The sequence below is a fragment of the Myotis daubentonii genome, chromosome 10, assembly GCF_963259705.1.
Source record: "Myotis daubentonii chromosome 10, mMyoDau2.1, whole genome shotgun sequence".
Taxonomy (NCBI): Eukaryota; Metazoa; Chordata; class Mammalia; order Chiroptera; family Vespertilionidae; genus Myotis; species Myotis daubentonii.
This window is the reverse complement of record NC_081849.1, coordinates 61387025-61405926: the sequence shown is the minus strand read 5'-3', so window position 1 is coordinate 61405926 and position 18902 is coordinate 61387025. Positions and strand designations below refer to the sequence as shown.

At 44.3% G+C, this 18902-nt stretch overlaps 1 protein-coding gene across 11 annotated transcripts in view; it reads left to right on the top strand.

Moving 5' to 3' along the window:
• The window catches only part of RAPGEF5 (Rap guanine nucleotide exchange factor 5), a 203805-nt gene that overhangs the window by 93216 nt on the left and 91687 nt on the right, over positions 1–18902 (top strand). For 10 of the 11 annotated variants that reach the window (XR_009454766.1, XR_009454765.1, XM_059712536.1 and 7 more), the window contains exon 8: positions 13802–13875. Coding sequence is in view for 8 of the 11 variants with exons in the window: in XM_059712536.1 (XP_059568519.1) it covers positions 13802–13875 (74 nt within the window). In the remaining 3 variants the exon portion in view is untranslated. Of the gene's footprint in view, positions 1–5768; positions 5789–13801; positions 13876–18902 lie in introns of those variants that run through there. The other variant, XM_059712541.1, reaches the window with a different exon arrangement.

Sequence of the window (18902 nt, the reverse complement as noted above, 5' to 3'; positions counted from 1 at the left end):
GATAAAAGTGAAATTTACTTCACATACTAGTCTATCCATTAAGTGACACATGAATACTTAATATTAGATCGTTTCTAAATCAGACATTCTCCTTGAAGGTGGCTAAACAAACTGTGGTTCTAGCGATTTGCGTTTTTCAGATAGGTTATAAAAAGACTTCATTTTAATACAGCGATTGCAGTCTTTTTTTTGGAATGGGATTGGTGATAGAAATTTTGACCCTGGAGTCAGAGAAGGTTCACATGGAACAACTTCTGCATAAACGGTACCTTTTGATATAAGTGTTTTGTTTGGAGATTAGGAAGATGAATACATTCTTTTAAAAATAATCCTGGCTCTCCTTCAGTAAAGCTATATCAGAATTCTCCTTTGACTAAATAAAACTGTGTTTCCCAAAGCAGTGGTCTCCAGGTCGAATTTGCAAAACAGTTCCCTGCGGTATTTGTTAATAGTGCTAATCCCTGCTCTGCCCCCCCTCCCCCCCCCCCCAATTAAGTGTGGATGGAGGCCTTGGCATCTGCATTATAACCACTTCACCCTCGTGTGATTTAGCTGCCCGCTTTCACTGGCACATACCAAGGTCTGTGTGATTTGCAGTTTCAGGGAGCCAGCTGGTGTGTGTGTGTTTGTTTGTTTGTTTTTGTGTGTGTGTTTTAAATATGTTTTTATTGATCTTTAGAGAGAGAGAAAGTGAAGGGGATAGAAAGATAGAAACACTGATGGGAAAGAAATCGTCAATAAGCTGCCTCCTGCACACCCCCTACTGGGGATCAAGCCGGCAACCCCAGCATGTGCCCTGATCAGGAATCAAGCCAGTGACCTCTTGGTTCATGGGTCCATGCTCAACCACCGAGCTACACTGGCTGGGCACGGCTGGTGTTTTATGAAGGGTGTTGTGCTCATGAACTAAGCATGGTAGGGGAATGAGAAATATTATACTTTTGCTATTTACTCATTTATTGGACAACTGCCTAACTTTTCAGTGTTTCTCTACCTGAAAGGAGATTTTCCTATGGGAATGATAACAGAATTATTACAAAGTTCTCATTGACAGTAAAAGCTTTATAAAGGAAGAGAATTATTACCAGGTTTTATTTGGTGGGCAGACTCGGGAGTAAGCGAACATTCTCACTGAAGTTTCTATATTAAAATTAGGAGGAGGACATGGGGGGTGGGAGGTTAAAGGGAAGTGACTTTAACCCTGGCTCCAAATAAATGCACCTGAACGAAGCCATATCCTTGTAAATTGTGGACAGATCCCAAGTCAATAGAGCTAAAGGCTTGTCTAGTTCTCTTTTTGCAAAAAGTGGCTAACTTCTATTTATTGAAAATGCAAACAGTGAATAAAAATGAAGCATTCGCTTTAAGACTTAAGATCGATTGAGGAAGTCTACACCTTATCCTGCTATTGTTTTCTGGTAGAAGAAACGACTGACACGTTTGAGACTGGGGTTATCTTTGTAACCTTAGGAACAGATGGTAGTTTTTAGAAATGTTGCCAGTTTTCCTCCCCTCTCACTGCAATGGGGAGCAAAGCCTGCAGATCCAATGGCTAACTTAGTTTTCTATGTTCTCATTTTCTTCCTTTTGATTTTCAGTTTTGTTTTCATGTGTTTAAAAGACCCACTTCTAGGTCTTATCTCCGAAGGTGGAGCTAAGTGTAGGACCTTCTCCTCTGTCTAAAGAGCACCTTATGCAGCAAACACAAACTTTTCACGATTGGTAAGAAAGCAGGCTCCCCCATCCTTCATTTAGGGGGCATTAAGGGAGAGTGTCGATAAGCTCAGGCCAGGACACCTCTTGCTGACAGTGGAGATGGCCGAGGGAAGGGGATGGGCATTGTCCCAGCAGCCTGTGGTCCCAGGAAGTGGCATAACTACCCTGTCTGGTCCGGGAAGGGGCAGATTCCACCATCAGGCCTCACAGTGCTGGAGTGGCACACCTGGGCTGTGGGCTCAGTCCCTGGGACCTCATACCTTCATACCCTCCAGTCCTCTCAGTGTTGTCACTGAAATTAACAAAGGGCGTCAAATTCAGGCTTAGCATCTGTACCTAAATCCAAGTTATTAAAGTTGCTTCGTTTTGCTGGTAGTGTCAGGCCTGCATGAGTCAGCTAATTCCAGGGTTAGCCGTGGAACCCACTGGACAGTCTCATCAAAAGATCACACTGGCTTGAATGGTCCAGGCCCCTCCAAGGGCGTTTCCCTGGGGCCTGCCCTCAGGCAGTTTTATTACCTTGATATTTCAGGAAGAAAGCCCTGATAAAGGGCTAAAATAACCTCCATTTTGTCTATTGTATTTGAAAATCCAAAATGCATATCCTTTCACTTATGTGAGAGGAAATAACGGCTCAGAGCCGTGGGCGATGCTATGAAAAATAGTTTTGGCTAATAGCCAGTGTTGTAGCATAACTTTTTCCCCCCAACATATTTGGCTTAGCTTGCTATCTGCTGATCTTATAAGATTGTTTTGTCTTGTGAGCCATTAAAGCACTTGGTCTGATACTCAGAAATGGTAATGGGGCAGGTGCTCAGGGTTATTCGCGACACTGAAATGCAGGTGGGAAATGCCGTGTTCCTCATTCTCAGCAGCTGGGCTGTCTGTGGTCCTCACACGCTGCTCCCACTGCCAGGGAGAGCAGTTTAGCTGCTCGTGATTTTAACTGTTTTTGAGAAAAATAGTCTGCTCAGTGGCTCCTGCCTGGGCCTGGTTTAAATCCTCCTTTTGGGATCTCTCAGTCCCTGGCACATGAAGTCGCTGGAGCCCACGTGCCCTGGGCTCCCCTGGGCTCTGCAGGGGTGCCCATGCTAGTCCCTGCTGCCCCTTAGGACTTGCAGGGGCAGTCAGGGGCCCATCTTGGCGGGGTCAGGCTCTCGGGGACTTCCCAGCTGCTCACCACCCCCCCCCAAACTGCCTCTTGCTGGGGTTGTGAACTGTCACAGGCTCCAGCCAGCCTCTCCCTCTTGATGAGGGTTGGCCCCTTTGCTGGTCTTTGTCTCCAGGGCAAGTAGAAAAACCACTTGATTCCTTGCAAACTTCCCATCCTGGGAGAGAAGAGCAACTCAGGAAAAAGCGGCTGCCCTGGCCTCCCCCAGCCTTACCGTGCTCACTGCTGACCTGCTGTGAGCGTGCTGGGCCCCCAGCGAGCTGGGGCAGACTTCCGGGCAGTCTCCTCTGTGTGCCACGCTCAGTCTGGGCATGAACTTCCACTCCCGGCCTCAGAGTCCTCATCAGCTCAGAGCCGAAGCCCAGCCCAGCCCAGCCAGGGAAGATGGGGTCCATGGCTCAGACCTCCCGTCTCTGCTGCCTCTTTACCCATCTCCTCCCCGAGGTCCACTGGGAGCAACCTGGGGACAGCCTTGAGCTGTCCTAACTGCCTCCCGAGGGGACACCCTGGCTCAGCGGGACAGAGCTCAGGGGACACCCAGGAGAGCGGGACAGAGCTTGGAGCCTCCCAGAGCTGGCTCCTGATGTGCAGAAGGAAGGACGTCTTTCCACAGCTTTTGCCCTTCAAGCCTGTCTTACTACAATGTTCTGCCTTGGGTGTCGGAATACAAGTAGTAATGACTCTGCTTTTACATCCCCTGTCTTCCATTCTGCCCCAGTAGGAGGTGGCTCTGATTAGAAAGAAGCTCCCATGCACAGATGAAATGCAGAAGTAAAAAGCACGTCACCGTGTTTCGTACTCTAAAGTAGCTCCTTGACTGAGCACTTCCATCCATCCCCTCTTCCCCACGCTGTCCTGTGGGGAGTGCTTATCATCACCCACCCTGGCAAGTAATGCAGTTGACGTTTGGTGAATTGACATAACCTGACAAAGGTCAAATACTAGAAATAGTGTAGGAAGGATGCCAAATGTGTAACAAAAGGAAATTCCTTTAAGGTCTAGCAGGTTAGTTTTAGGTGAGGGTTCAGGGAAATTTTCAAATCTTTCCTGGTCTCCTTTTGGGCTACCCTCCTCCATTGATTGATTGATTGATTGACTGAACCAATCCTTTGCTAGTGGTTGCAAACACAAAGGTCTCTCAGGGAGTTGGTGGTTCCTCTGCCAGGAATCCTGCTGTCATGTCAAGGGAAGATGTAGCAGTAGAATTGCTGAACATTCAAACAAAAAAATCTGAAGAGCATCGTATGAGTGGCAGAAGGTTGTAATGTTTTTTTTAAAATGTAGATGCTTTCCTACCATAAAACCTTACTTGACAAGGGAATTGGTGCAGACTTGACCTGCTGTGTGTAGACCTACTGTGTGCAGACTTGACCTGCTGTGTGCAGACCTGACCTGCTGTGTGCAGGCCTGACCTGCTGTGTGCAGACCTGAACTGCTGTGTTTTCTTGTTTGCAGTCCCAGAGGCAGATTCGTGTAGCTGTGAAAACCAAATCCACAGACTCAGGCGCAGTTCCGCCATAGCCACTTGCTATGACTCAGTGGCTTCCAGAGGCTCATTTTTATTCTAAAAGAGCTGATGACCTTGGCTGGCATTGCTCGGTGGTTAGACCATCGGCCTGTACACCAGAGGGTCTCAGGTTTGATTCTCGGTCAAGGGCACATACCTGGGTTGCAGATTGGATCCCTGGACATAGTCAGGGCACGTACAGGAGGCAACCAATCGATGTGTCTCTTTCACATTGATGTTTCTCTCTCTCTTTTTTCCTCTCTGTCTCTATCTCCTTCCCCCATTGATGTTTTTCTCTCTCTCCCTCCCTCCTTTCCTCCCTCTCTCCCTCCCTCTTCCCCTCCAGTTCTTTCCACTCTCTTAGGAAAAAAATTCAATGGAAAAAATATCCTCAGGTGAGGATTAACAACAACAAAAAGGAGCTGATGGCTTATAGTTCTGGGGCTTGCTTGTTTGGGTGGCGCTGGTGAGGGGTTAGGAGAGTTAAATGAGATGGCAAAAGCTTGCAGTTTCATGTTGGCACATATAGTTAGGATCAGAAATCACTTTTCTTTTACCCCCTGAGTTAAAATTCTGTAAATTTGGATTCATGAGAGGAAGTGTCTGGAGGAGCAGAGAACACCGGGACCTTTTCAAATGCACGGCCTGCAGCGTCTGAGCATCACTGCTACTCGTCCTTACTGTGTGACCACAGCAGATGGACCTGAACCTGCCTGTCACCAGAACATCCTCGAAAGGCACTTAGAAAACTAAAGCTTTTCTGTTTCTTAGTAAAAAATGTTGAAGAAAAATGATAGCTAAGCTTAACTTGATTTTTTTAATTGAGGTTTTATTTTAGTTGGATCATGTACAAGCCATGTTTGCATTAAAAGGAAACGTGTTTGTTTTTTTCTGGTACGTTTCCTTATAAGAAGGGCAAACATGGATTATTTGGGACAAGTATGGATTAGCTCTTTACTGTGCTGGCCTACAGAGCACGTACACTGAGTGGCCAGATTATTATGACCACCCCATCAGTACTTCATTGGGCCACCTTTGGCCTTCAATACTGCAGCGATTCTTCTTGGCATTGGCTCCACGAGATGTTGAAAGGTGATGTGAGGAATCTGACACCATGCCTGATGAAAAGCACTGTCCAGTTCTGTGAGATTTGATGGTTATGGAACCAGCTGCCTGATGGCTCTTTTAACTTCGTCCCACAAATGCTCAATTGGCTTGAGATCTGCTGATTGTGGGGGCCACCTAAGCAAGGTAAAGTCTCCCTCATGTTCTTGAAAGCACTCCTGCACAATACGAGCACCATGGCATGGCGCATTGTCTTGTTGGAAGAAGCCATCTCCATTGGGAGGCGCCATCAACATGATAGGATGAACTTGATCAGCAACGATAATTAGGTATGTTGTGCTATTCAGACGTTTATAATGATCTGGCCCTCTAGCAACTTCAGCAGGAAATTATAGCTAATTTGCCTACAAACGTCAAGTGGTCATAATAATCTGGCCACTCAGTGTATTTCTGGTCTAATGGAAAGAATTGATACAGGATACACATTATCATTGTTCTGTTGACTAACTTTTCCGGGGACTGCACGTGTATTAAATGTGAAAACCTGTTAAGAAGTGGAAGGAAAGGGAGCTGGGAGGGTCTCTGCTACAAGACAGAGACGTGGAACTGAAATGGAACTCTGTCTGCCTCAGGGGCATGAATCATGTGGGCAGGGCGGCCACGTGTGCAGGCACGGTGAATCTGGTGGGGCGGTGGCAGTTTTTCAGCTACCTCTGATTTTAGCCTTCTCACGATAGCTTCTTTATGTCGCTGTGAATTTTCAGAACATCAGCACACTTATACACACATGTTAATAAAAGTTATACATTTCTTCCGTGCAGCGGACGTTGGTTATTTTCTCTCTGTAAACCCATGGGTTATGAAGCAGGGCACGCGTTGGAAGGGAAGGGGGTATGTAGGATGAGTAGGTCATTATGGCCTTAATTTTCCAAGAGACTGAAGGCCTAGTAGGAAATTCAAGTCAGTTCTTAGATTGTTTACAATAAACCTCCTGTTTTCTGTCTTTTCAGTCTCACTGCTGTTCAGTTCGTTTTATTTATTTTTAAATGTATCTTTATTGGAAAGTATCACAGATGTCCCCATTTTTTCCCTATTGACCCCCCTTCAACCCGCTCCCCCCTACTTTCCAGGCCTTCTCCACCCTATTGTCTATCCATGGGTTATACATATAAGTATGCATGTTCTTTGGTTTCATTCTTCCTATCCCACCCCTCCCCTCGGAAGTTAGACAGTTTAAATTTTCATAGCATATCGGAGCAGATAAAGAATAAGACCCTCTCCTCCACTGACTTCCTCTTCCCGTGTTGTTCTAACCAAGCTATTTCACATCTCTCAGCCTCAGTTTTCTCATCTGTAAAATGAGGATAAAATAATAGCACTGGGAATATGATTAAGGAAAAGGCCAACCATGTACCTGTCTTAAAACATCACTGGGAAGTAAACATCCATTTGGGGATAACAGGTATATGAGCTCATTTAACTTGATTTCTATATGAAATAAATCCAATAACTGTTAGATGCATCTGGGGATGGAGTCTGAGCCCGGATGGCCTGGCTTTCCAGGCCTGGTGAGCTTCAGCCTGAATGTTGGCCAGTGTTTCTTAATAAAGTGGGGACCCCCAGTGTTGAGGTGCTCAACTTGCACATCTCTGGGCGAGTCCCTCCTGCACCGGGAGCACTGGGCTCCCTGTGTGCCTCTCAGGTTCCCTCAGTGGGGAGAAACCGCAGTCTGAAGGTGGGGGTGCCACCATCAGACTGGCCTCTGGAAGCGGAGCCCGGGCAGCTGTGGACAATGAAATGGTTGAGGGAGAGGCTGGCCAGGTGACAGGGTGAGGTCATGAGCTGTGCCTGTGGCAGGGAGGAAGGGGATGAGACACCTCAGGGGTGGAAGTGACAGGGTTTAGGGACAGATTTATGCGAGGACTGGGGAAGAGGAAAAACTGGCGATGCCTGGTGGTGATCTCATCTGAAGCACCAGGCCCAGGAGGAGGAGGAGGCGGGTGGCTGCCTTGAGGGCGCTGCGTGGATGTCAGGCCTCTGCGTCCTCACACCCTGTTAAACAGGGGACTTTCTTGAGGACAGAGTTTGTGCCACTGGATTCGCCATAGCAGCTCACGCATGGCAGACACGGATGGTCTGCGAAATGAACACACTCAGCGTGTAACTGGAGATGTGGGCCTGGAACTCAGGGAAGAGGGAAGAGATGGAGACGCAGATTTGGGACTCGCCCACATAATGGTGCAAGCTGACACCCCAGGCACAGATAAGATCGGGAAAGAGCCTGCGGGAAGCTTGCGCCTTTAGAGGGTTCACGGATGATAAGGACCAAGAAAAGAGAGTTTAAAAACAACAGTCTCACATTCAGCTGACAGGCTGGAACAGACGGGCTGAGAAAAGATGGTTGGGACAGAGATAAAGTGGTCCTAGGTCAGCTTTCAAAGTGAAGTTCCAACGGCCCTGGATGCGCCAGATTCGGATACTCTATGGCACCTCTCCATGGTGAACATTGACCACTATTTTTCAGATTTTAACACTAAAAAGAGTCATAAGGTGAAGGTTGCAACTGCTGCTTTTTTTCCTTTTTTTTCTAATTCTCAAGGATAATTTTCCATTGATTTTTAGAGAGAGTAGGGGGGGGAGAGAGAGGGAGAGAGAGAGAGAGAGAGAGAGAGAGAGAGAGAGAGAGAGAGAGAAATATCTATGTGAGAGAGACACATCAATTGGTTGCCTCCTGCACATGCCCCGAGAGGGGCTGGGGACCGAACCTGCAACCCAGGTATCTGCCCTTGAGCAGGAATCGAGCCCAGGACCCAATGGTGGGAGGGCCGATGCTCTAACTAGCCAGGGTTCCCTTACTTTTTACAGAACAGCAAAGATGTGAGCATTTTGAAGCACTTGTGATTATATTCCTGGTAACCAACATTGAACACCCTCTGTCAGCATTTCCTGCCGCAAGCTCGTTTCTATGTCCTCCCACAGGGGATGAACCGCCTGCTGAATGTGGGGGGGGTGTTGTGGCGGGACCGCCTAAAACAAATATTATGGCCCCGCTCCAGGAATGGTACAAAAAATAGCCGGCTATTTAGATAATGAGGAACTGGGTCCAGAAACACCTCTGTGTTTTCCTAACACGTTTGTGTCCACAACCCACAGAACAGGCGAAAGAGCCTGACCTGTACACAGCTCATCCACAGTTGTGACACATACTAGTGGCGATGCATTGGTTTTTAACATGTTTTATATTCTTTCTATTGCATTCTGTTCTATTTCATTAAAGACATGAACAGAAACACAGGTCCCACCCTAGCTGGTTTGGCTCAGTGGATACAGCGTCGGCCCGCGGACTGAAGGGTCCCTCTTGGGTTCAAGGGCATGTACCTCGGGTGCTGGCTCAACCCCTGGTGGGAGGCAACCAATCAGTGTGTCCCTCTCACATCATTGTTTCTCTCTGTGTGTCTCTCCCTTCCTTTCTACTCTCTCTAAAAATCACTGGGGAAATATCCTTGGGTGAGGATTAACCAAAGAAAAAAGAAACGCAGGTCCTCACCAATGGATGTGCAGTTTGACCAGCACTGTTCTGCTCCGTCCTGCTCCACGCAGACTTGACTGCCACAGATACACACATTTTATGTGGAGGACGGGGACAGGCTGCAGAAGCTCATAGACTGGGGGTGTTACCTGCCCGACGCGTGAGGTTGTGGGAACATCAGATGAGACCCCGTATGAAAGCGCTTTCTCCCTGTAAATGCTGCTCAGGTGAAAGGTTGTAGTATTGACGAAACTTTAATTCTTGGCAAAATACTCAACAGTTACTTTTCTTAACTATGTTTGCTGATTTCTCACATTGAGACTCGAAATGCTAACTGCCTGTCCAGAAATTTTTGGTTTGTAAATTTAAAAAAATAATAGTTTCGGTTGATTTTGAAAATAATAATTTCGGTTAACAACTGTAGTCACCCCAGTGATTTGTAATCATTGTGTGTCTCATTGTTCGTGTGGCTCTTACTTGTACAAAGTTGATCGGCAGAAATTCAATAAGCATCACTTTGAAAGGACATTGATCCCCTTTGCGTTTGAATGATATTATTAGTGGGGTTATTAGGAGAGCTTTCTTAGCAGTCGCTCTAGGAAGTGGAAGGGAGAAAATACCTGTTGTCCTCAAGGCAACAAGAAAGTGATATCGGGTGAGCCCTTCAGTTCTTGGAGGCTGCCAACTGTCCCGCCCCCTGCCCGGCTCGCGGCTGAGTTACCAATAGGGACATTTAAACTAAGTGCTCTTCTGTGAATTAGAGCTAATTAATCCACGTACACCCTTAGTTCTCATGTGGGCTCGCATGGTCACTGTTCAAAATATATGCCTTTTGATCTTGTGCTTGTGACTTTTGTTGTGGTGAGTTATTTTCAAAGGCCTTTTCTTGCTTTTAGACTCTGTGTGTTGGGAGATAAGGAAATGGTTTGTGTTGGCAGTTAGGCTTTGAGCCTCCCAGGTCCCAGGAGCTGTCATTCCCGTGTACGTGTTCCCTGGGAGGGAACTGTCCCAGAATCAATATTTGCAGAGGAAATCTCTCCCAGCCCACTCTTATTCTGATCAGATAAAAGAAGAAAACTCAGCTCGGAAATCTAAATAACTGCTCCCTCCTCCTCCCACCACATGAGCCGCACCAGCAGGAGACACGGAGAGAGAAGCTGCCTCCTTAGTGATTCCTTGGCATTAATCTTTGTACTAAAGGGTCACAGAGCACTCCCTTTTAGCTGACTGTGTATTTCACACGTGAGACTTCGTGGGGGAAATCATAAATCCTTAAAAAGGCCACTATAAATTAAGTTTTTGTTCTCAACTAGTATATATGAACCACTGGGTAAAATGCATTTTTGGAGTCATAATTTTTCAGTATTTCCCAGAAAATGATGTCTCTGTGTTGGAAGAATCTGAGGTCTTCTCTTGATGATGAGGTCACTGTGGTGAGAGTCCACCAGCCCTTGGAGAGTCCCTCCATGATGCTGATTGAGATCCATGGCTGAGTTTCCTTTGCCAAGTCCCTTAACTTGCTTGTGTGTCTGATTTTTGCTCTGTTAACCAAAGTGTAATGCCGGGCAACAAATATTGAGGCCTTCAAAGATGTGACCAAAAACATGCAGCACTGTTGTTGGGGAGAAGCTAGAGCTATAAGACTGGGTTTTCCTCCCAAGTACACTTTTTTGCTAATCTCTTTCCCCTTGATTCTCTTTATGTGTATTGAGGATTTTGCCTAGCCCTGGCTGGTGTGCTCAGTGGTTAGAGAGTTGGCCAGGGCAGTTGTTGGCAAATTGCGGCTTGCAAGCCACATGCGGCTCTTTGGCCCCTTAAGTGTGGATCTTCCACAAAATACCGGCTCTTCCACAAAATACCGACTTCTGCACATGGGCCACGAAGTTTCAATCGCACTGTACATGCGCGCCCGCACGTGGTATTTTGTGGAAGATCCACACTCAAGGGCCAAAGAGCTGCATGTGGCTTGCGAGCCCCGGTTTGCCGACCACAGGGCCAGGGCACCAAAGGGTCATAAATTCGATTCCCGATCAAGGGCACATCAGATACCTGTGTAGCAGGTTCACGCCTCACTTCCCACCCCCAGTTGGAGTGCATGCAGGAGGCAACCAGTACATGTCTCTCTCTCTCTCTCTCTTCCCCCTTTTTCCCTCCCTTCCACTCTCTCTAAAAAAAATCAATGGAAAAAATATCCTCAGGTGAGGATTAACCAAAAAAAAAATGTTGCCTAAAACTCAAAAGATAGTGTTAACTCTCAATCCTGACATTGTTATCATTGTTCTGCATGTCCTACTTCTGAGTATAATAAGGTAAGAAAAAGAAATGCCTCTACCACAGAGTATAGTTGTTTTAAAAACATAAACTTAATAGGCTACAAAAAATCCAAAATTTGATTTTCTTCACTTTCATCGACACTTAAACTTGAAGGAACAAAAATTCAAATGAAGCATAAATTAAGTGCCAAGGTATTCCTGGTACTTCATGTGGGTGAAATTGTCTCACATGGGTATAGTATCAGATTGCCCCTTCCCCAAAGAAAAGTACTCCCATTATGGGATGAGGAAAGAATTCTTATATTAGTTCAATTAACTAGGTGGAGTTCCTTACTTCTCCAGCCCATTGCATTTTTGAGTGAATTTTAGGGTGTTATCCTATATTTCATATTTTCCTTTGTATTCTCCTCCAGTTTTGCAGAGAAAACGTGTTTTTCTTTATTCTTAAGTTTCCTCCTAATCGGACCACAGTAGCAACAGGGGGCCTTTGAATGAGCATGAATGGAACTTTTTTCTGGAAACAGAACAGCTTCTACCCACATTCACTGTTCATGCCTTTCAATGCTCAGATGGTGGGAGTTACCCTAGGTATCCACGGAGTTTAACAGAATTTCCCTCCCCTCTTTTTTCATGAACAGGACTTAGTAAGTAGGTGTAGTCAAGCCGTGCCATTTTGGTCACTTGGGGAGGAATTGTTCATCCCAGCAGTGGTGGCAGAACTCATCCTGTGTGCACGATGTTTAGGCGGGCATAAGAGCCAGGGAAAAGCAAAAGATACATGAGGTGATATTTTTAGAAATACAGAGCAGAAAGTATCGTATTTAAATGTATATAAAACAATGCAAAGACTGAATCCAGAAGAGCAGTGGGTGACCTCGCAGGCAGCAGGGTTGGTATGTTTTTGGTCTGGGTGGGCTTTTTTGGGTCTGCTTTTTATGGAGAGGACAAAAAGAATTAATAGTATGATGGATATGAGCAATAACTCATTCTACTTAGGAGGCATCCTTGATTGTTTCTTCTCCCCGCCTCACTCCCACCCCACCTACCCCCTGTAATCAAATCATCGGCAAATCGCGTCCATTTTGTCTAAAAACACAACTCAAATCCTCCATGTTTCTTCAGCTCCTTGCCCCTCCCTGGTCTGAGCCTATGTCCTCTCCAGCCAGGATGAGAGCACAGTCACCTAACTGGTCTCTCTGCCTCCTGTCTTGACTCTCGTAAGTCTGTTCTCCACAAAGAAGGCAAAAAGAACTTTCGAAAAAATACGTCGAATCATGCAATTCCAAATGTTAAATTTCTTAGTGCTTCCCCGTGTCCTCAGGCTAGAATCTGAATTTGCTATGGTCTGTACTCTCTCCGGGACTGTCTCGTCACATCACTCACGCCTGCCATGGGTTGCTCCATCTCAGCCTTCAGGTCTCAGCCCAAATATCACTTCTTCTGAGAAGCATCCCACTCCCCTTGCCTCCTCTCCAGATGACCTCTCCCACATGGTTTTCTGTCATTCTCCCACTTACCATGATCTTTAATTCCGTTGTGTGTTTTTTTACAGTTATTGTTGCTGTTGTTATTAGTTGTAGTAGTGGTTATTGTTCACTGGCTATCTCCCCAGCTAGTGTGTGTATTTCATGAGGTCAGTGGTGTATCTATCTTATTCACAGGGATAACCCAGTGCCAGGCATATCATAGATGCTCAACAAATATTGGTTAAAATGGAAGAGCAAGCTGTATAAGGAGAAAAATAATGAAATCACTGTGCCTGCATCAGAGTTGGGTACCATATGTTTTGGTGTTGAATGTCAGGGTGAAGTTGGAGATTACGAGGAAGTTAGAGAGTTCAAGGTAGACCTCCAATGATGAACAGAGTTCAGACTCAATAAGATAAGCAATACACAGGCCAAAGCATGGCACTTGTTACATTTTTTGAGATTGGTTATTTTAGCAGGTATGCCCCTGCTGGATTGTATCAGGGAGAGGCCGGAATCAGGGGCTTTGTGGTCGGAGGTTATTGCACCAGCACAGAAAGGGAGACGAGGATTTGGATAGGGAGGTGCTGGGGGAATGTGGGAGACGAGGTGGACTCAAGGCTTCACGGTTCAGAAGTTTGTGGTCACAGTGCATTGAGAAACCCAAATATACAATACTGTGCTTCCTTTATTATATAACACTAAACTCTTAGCCAAAAAAAATCACATTAAAATGACATTCTCACATGGACTTCATAGAAGCCTTCATCTACACCCCAACTCCCTGTTGGGTGAAGGATGAAACTGGCATGATGATGTCTTGCTTGATAGGTTTTGGTGAAAAGGAGAATGAGATCAAAGTTTCCAATTGCCATTGATTTAATAAATGAGATGTATATGAAAAGTGCCCAGTTCCACTGGTTAAACTTTCTATCGAAGAAATAGTACCGATATTTACATGTTGTGAATCTACCTACCAATTTTTCCCTGTCCAATTGCTACTAGAAAATGATCTGACGCAGTTTTCTGAGGATGCTGCATATGCTTAACACTGATCTTTTTTATTTATTTAAGCAATTGAACAAGACGAGGAGAGCAGTGACAAGCACGTGCCTGCGGCAGAAGCTGACGGTGTTCCAGATCCTCAGGTAGGACCAACCCCGTGACAACCCCTCAGTGCCCCTTTCTTTGTGTTGAGAGAGGTGAGAGTGCAGGTTTTGTGTTTTGGAAAAATAGTCACATTATGAGAATAAAGTACTTCTCATAAAAAGACATTTCACCAAAAATAAAAAGGCTCTATAAGTCACATTTATAATTTTATTCATGGGGGAGACACAGGTAGGGAGACATACTCCACTTCCCAGAGAAAGCAAGGAAAGTGGTGAGGAACAGGAGAGGGGACCCCTGGGGCAGACCACCCCACGGAGAAGCCCAGGATACTCGGCTAACAGCACAGCCTGGGCGTGGCCAGGCAGGGCCTCCCTTTCCTGGCTGCTGGCCAAGGCCTTCCTTCATTCCACACCGTCCCCTGGTGGTCAGCACATGTCATAGCAAGTGATCGAACTCATGGTCTCCTGGTCGAACTCCTGAGGGGACACTTTGCATATTAGCTTTTATATATATGGTTTCATCAGAAGAGAAAATTACAGTATATGAGTATATTACATTAAGAAAATATTTGGACTGCAGACACAGCTGATTCTCACAGCCAGTTGGCCTGGAGGTCAAATCCCCCTAGTATCAACTACAACAATCAAGGCTTACAACAAGACTGCGCACAAAGACCACTAAGGAGTGCACCAAGAAAGCATAAAAAATGCGGAGACAAAGAAACAGGACAAAATTGTCCATGGAGGATATAGAGTTCAGAACCACACTTTTAAGGGCTCTCAAGAACTGTCTAGAAGCTGCTGATAAACTTAATGAGATCTACAAGAAATCTAATGAGACCCTCGATGCTATGATAAAGAACCAACTAGAAACTAAGCATACACCGACTGAAATAAAGAATATTATACAGACTCCCAACAGTAGACCAGAGGAGCGCAAGAATCAAGTCAAAGATTTGAAATGCGAAGAAGCAAAAAACACCCAACCGGAAAAGCAAAATGAAAAAAGAATCCGAAAATACGAAGATATTGTAAGGAGCCTCTGGGACAGCTTCAAGCATACCAACATCAGAATTATAGGGGTGCCAGAAGATGAGAGAGAGCAAGAAATTGAAAACCTATTTGAAGAAATACTGACAGAAAACTTCCCCTACCTGGTGAAAGAAATAGATTTACAGGTCCAGGAAGCGCAGAGAACCCCAAACAAAAGGAATCCAAAGAGGACCACACCAAGACACATCATAATTAAAATGCCAAGAGCAAAAGACAAAGAGAGAATCTTATAAGCAGCAAGAGAAAGAAACTCAGTTACCTACAAGGGAATACCCATACGACTGTCAGCAAATTTCTCAACAGAAACTTTGCATGCCAGAAGGGAGTGGCAAGAAATATTCAAAGTGATGAATGCCAAGAACCTACAACCAAGATTACTTTATCCAGCAAAGCTATCATTCAGAATTGAAGGTCAGATAAAGAGCTTCACAGATAAGGAAAAGCTAAAGGAGTTCATCACCACCAAACCAGTATTATATGAAATGCTGAAAGGTATCCTTTAAGAAGAGGAAGAAGAAGAAAACGGTAAAGATACAAATTATGAACAACAAATACGCATCTATCAACAAGTGAATCTAAGAATCAAGTGAATGAATAATCTGATGAACAGAATGAACTGTTGATTATAATAGAATCAGGGACATAGAAAGGGAATGGACTGACTATTCTTGGGGGGGAAAGGGGTGTGGGAGATGTGGGAAGAGACTGGACAAAAATTGTGCACCTATGAATAAGGACAGTGGGTAGGGAGTGAGGGCAGAGGGTGGGGTGGGAACTGGAAGGAGGGGAGTTATGGGGGGGAAAAAAGAGTAACATATATAATAATCTGAACAATAAAGATTTAATTATAAAAAAAAAGAAAATATTTGAAGGAAATCACAGTAATAAATTCCATGTAATCATAGTTTCTGCCTTTTCCCCTGCTCCCAGCATGCTCTGGCAGGCTGCAGTATCACATAGTGTTTGTATAGGATGGGTCTTTTCACCCAATGTCTTGTGTTAACACCAGTAATTCAACAAAAGAAGAGGACCAGAGGAATGACCCACCCTGGACTCGCATTGCCTGACCTGTACAGTGAGGGCCTGGGAGGCACTGGTTGATTTCTGAGGCCCTGAGATGCCCAGCATGGTGGTCCAGGCCTGTCCTAGGGATGCTCTGGGCATTGCGGACCTGCCCTTGTCAACACGCTTTCTCTCAAATGCAGGGTCACTCTGAATGCTCCTTGGTCCTTCCCAATTATCAAAGAGGATATTCTTCTACCCCAATCAGGAAGAAATTTTTCTTAGTTTTCTTCCTTTCTGTGGAGAAATTTGAGAAAATGAATACTTGCTTCCCTAATATATTACCAATAATATATAATAATAATAATAGTAATAATGTTACTTATTATTATTAATTGTCTTCTGAATTTTCCTGGAAAGAATTCTTAATATTTTCTGTGTTGGAAATAGGTACAGACAATTGAGTGATGTAGTATATCACCCCAGCCCATCAGTGTTTTATTCTGCCATTTGGATTTTCTGCCATTTGTTTAGAAGAGCAAAAAGTTTTTTTATGAAGAAAATTTTATTCATTTTATTATGAAATTCTGTTCAAGATTTAATTTTTAAAGAAATGAATCTATTACGTAATGATCGATAAGAATCCGTCCGCATACCCTAGGTTTGTATGGAATTGCATTCTGTAATTGTAAACATGCTTCATGGGAGGCGGACTCTTCCATCTTGATTTTCCCTGGATAGCAGTTTTTGCGTGTTGTTTTTTCTAAGTGAATTTTAAAGGTACAATAATGTAGAACATGTTGCAGACGTAGAACTGTGCCCTTTCACCTTTTGTCATAAAGGTTGTTCATTTATCATCGTAGCTTTTCCTAAGGGAATCCTGCGCAAGTTTCATTTTGCCACTGAAAAACAAGCCCAACATTTTTATGGCTCCATTTATAAAGGAAACAGACTTTTCATTTACATTCAACACATTTCTCTTCTCAAATACTGAAAATCAAGAGTAGCTTTAATTATACACTACACAGATTTGTTTTTCCAAAGCAGACCTTGAAGTGAGGCTCTTCAATAACTCTTCTGATGCTTACACATTAATTTTTTTCTGGCCTAATAGTGTTAGGTAAACTGTTTATAATTAATTTCACATCAATAAATCAAGTAGTCATGTGAACGTCTAGAGCGACAGCTGTTAGTTGTCTTGCTTCTCCTGCCAGAGCAACATTCCTAAAGTATCTTAATAAATTCGTAAGTTTTTAGACTTGGATCACTAAATTATGGAGTTCTGAAAGGGAGCTCCAGAAAACTTCTGGTTCAGTGTGGCACTTTCAAAGAGAACTGCCTTACAGAATGACAGAGGATGTGTAGGCATCTCTCCGGGCTAAACGTTCTCCAGGAATGAAGAAGCCTCTTTTGATAATAAGTGTTCTGTAAGGATTGCTTAAAACTGATTATCTTGTGAAAATGCATCTAGGTATGATGTGGAAACCAGAAGATCAAGACAACAGTATTCCTTGTTAAGTCATCAGATGATTTCATTATCAATATGAAATAAGTCAATCTGAAACCCATTTTTTAAAAAAGTAACAGCATTTCGTGTTTAAAATACATAATTTGTGTACCCAAGTATCAGGTTCTAATAAAAATATTTCCTTAAGAAAGAAAAAGTCTGTATCTAGTAGAATCCTAAGCACATCATATGAAATGACATATGACATATGAGTTTCGAGTTCCTTAAAAACTCATGTTACACAGAAACCCCCAAATAGTCAAGGTTTCTTAAAGATCCCCCACTCAGTCCCACCCTTTTCTCATTGGTGATATTATAAGGGACCCACACACAGAAGGAATGATTCTCCCTTCAAATTGGAGCCTCGGGGAACTTAGCCCAGTTGCTGGTGAGCCGGTGCTGGTGAGAAGAGGTAAGGGGCTAGTTCCCGCGGCCAAATGTGATGGCTCCATGGTGCTTTCTCCTGTGCACCACCCCAGCCTGCCCCAACCCCACACGTGCCCTTCAGTCTCTTACCCACCAGGAGCAGAGGGATGAGGACTAACCCCTCCCTCTACTGAACAGACACCCAGGGCGAGGGGCCTGAGGTGTGGGGTCACCAGCCTGCTCTCTCCACTAGCAGGACAGTATTTACAACTGAGGATGATGTGGGTGGAGAGAGAAGAAATCACAGATGGTCGACATAAATGAACTTTCTAGATAAGAGAAACTTATTCCTTTAAATGTCAAAATAGTTAAATAATGTTCATCATTTTGCTGTAGAAATTTCTTTGAGTAGTTGTTGTTCACTACTCTGTCCCTGGGACCTATGGTTGATCTTGGCACATGATTGTTGCTCAAATAAAATCTATTGTGAGAATGAATGAAAGAATGAGTCAATGAATAATATATATATATATATATATATATATATATATATATTATACATAATGCTAAAAGGAGGCTATCATAAATATGGGTAGTTAAATATTTGAAAGATTGTCATATTGAATAAGAAACAGAGTTTCAGTTGCCTAAATGGGTTGAAGTTCAGAGGTTTGAGAGTTTTGTCCAGTGCGAAGGGGACTCTCCAAGAACTCTGACTCTCCACAATGCACAGGCTGCCCTAAGATAAACAGATGCCTGTCCAACCTTGGACAGGAACTGGAACACCTCTTGTGAGGATGTTGTAAATATAAATCTCTGACTTGGGTGGAGGAATTCCACTTGCTGACCTCTGGGAGTTGGTGATTCAGGCCACTTCATGGACTTTTTTTTGTTTCCTTCCTTGTTGTCGGAGAATCTGCTAGATTAACTAGATGTCCTTGCCCCTGGGAATAAAGATTTAGCCATTGCTTTGCATGTGTGGTCTCATTTCTCTGATGCCACTCAACAGAATGGGTACCTTTATCACTAAGTGTTAAGACCATGGTTATGTTGCTGAGTCTATTTAAATCCTGTATTGGGTAAGACAAAAATTCCAGTTTGGGCTGTTCCTGCTAAGAAAACTTTAGATTTATTTTTT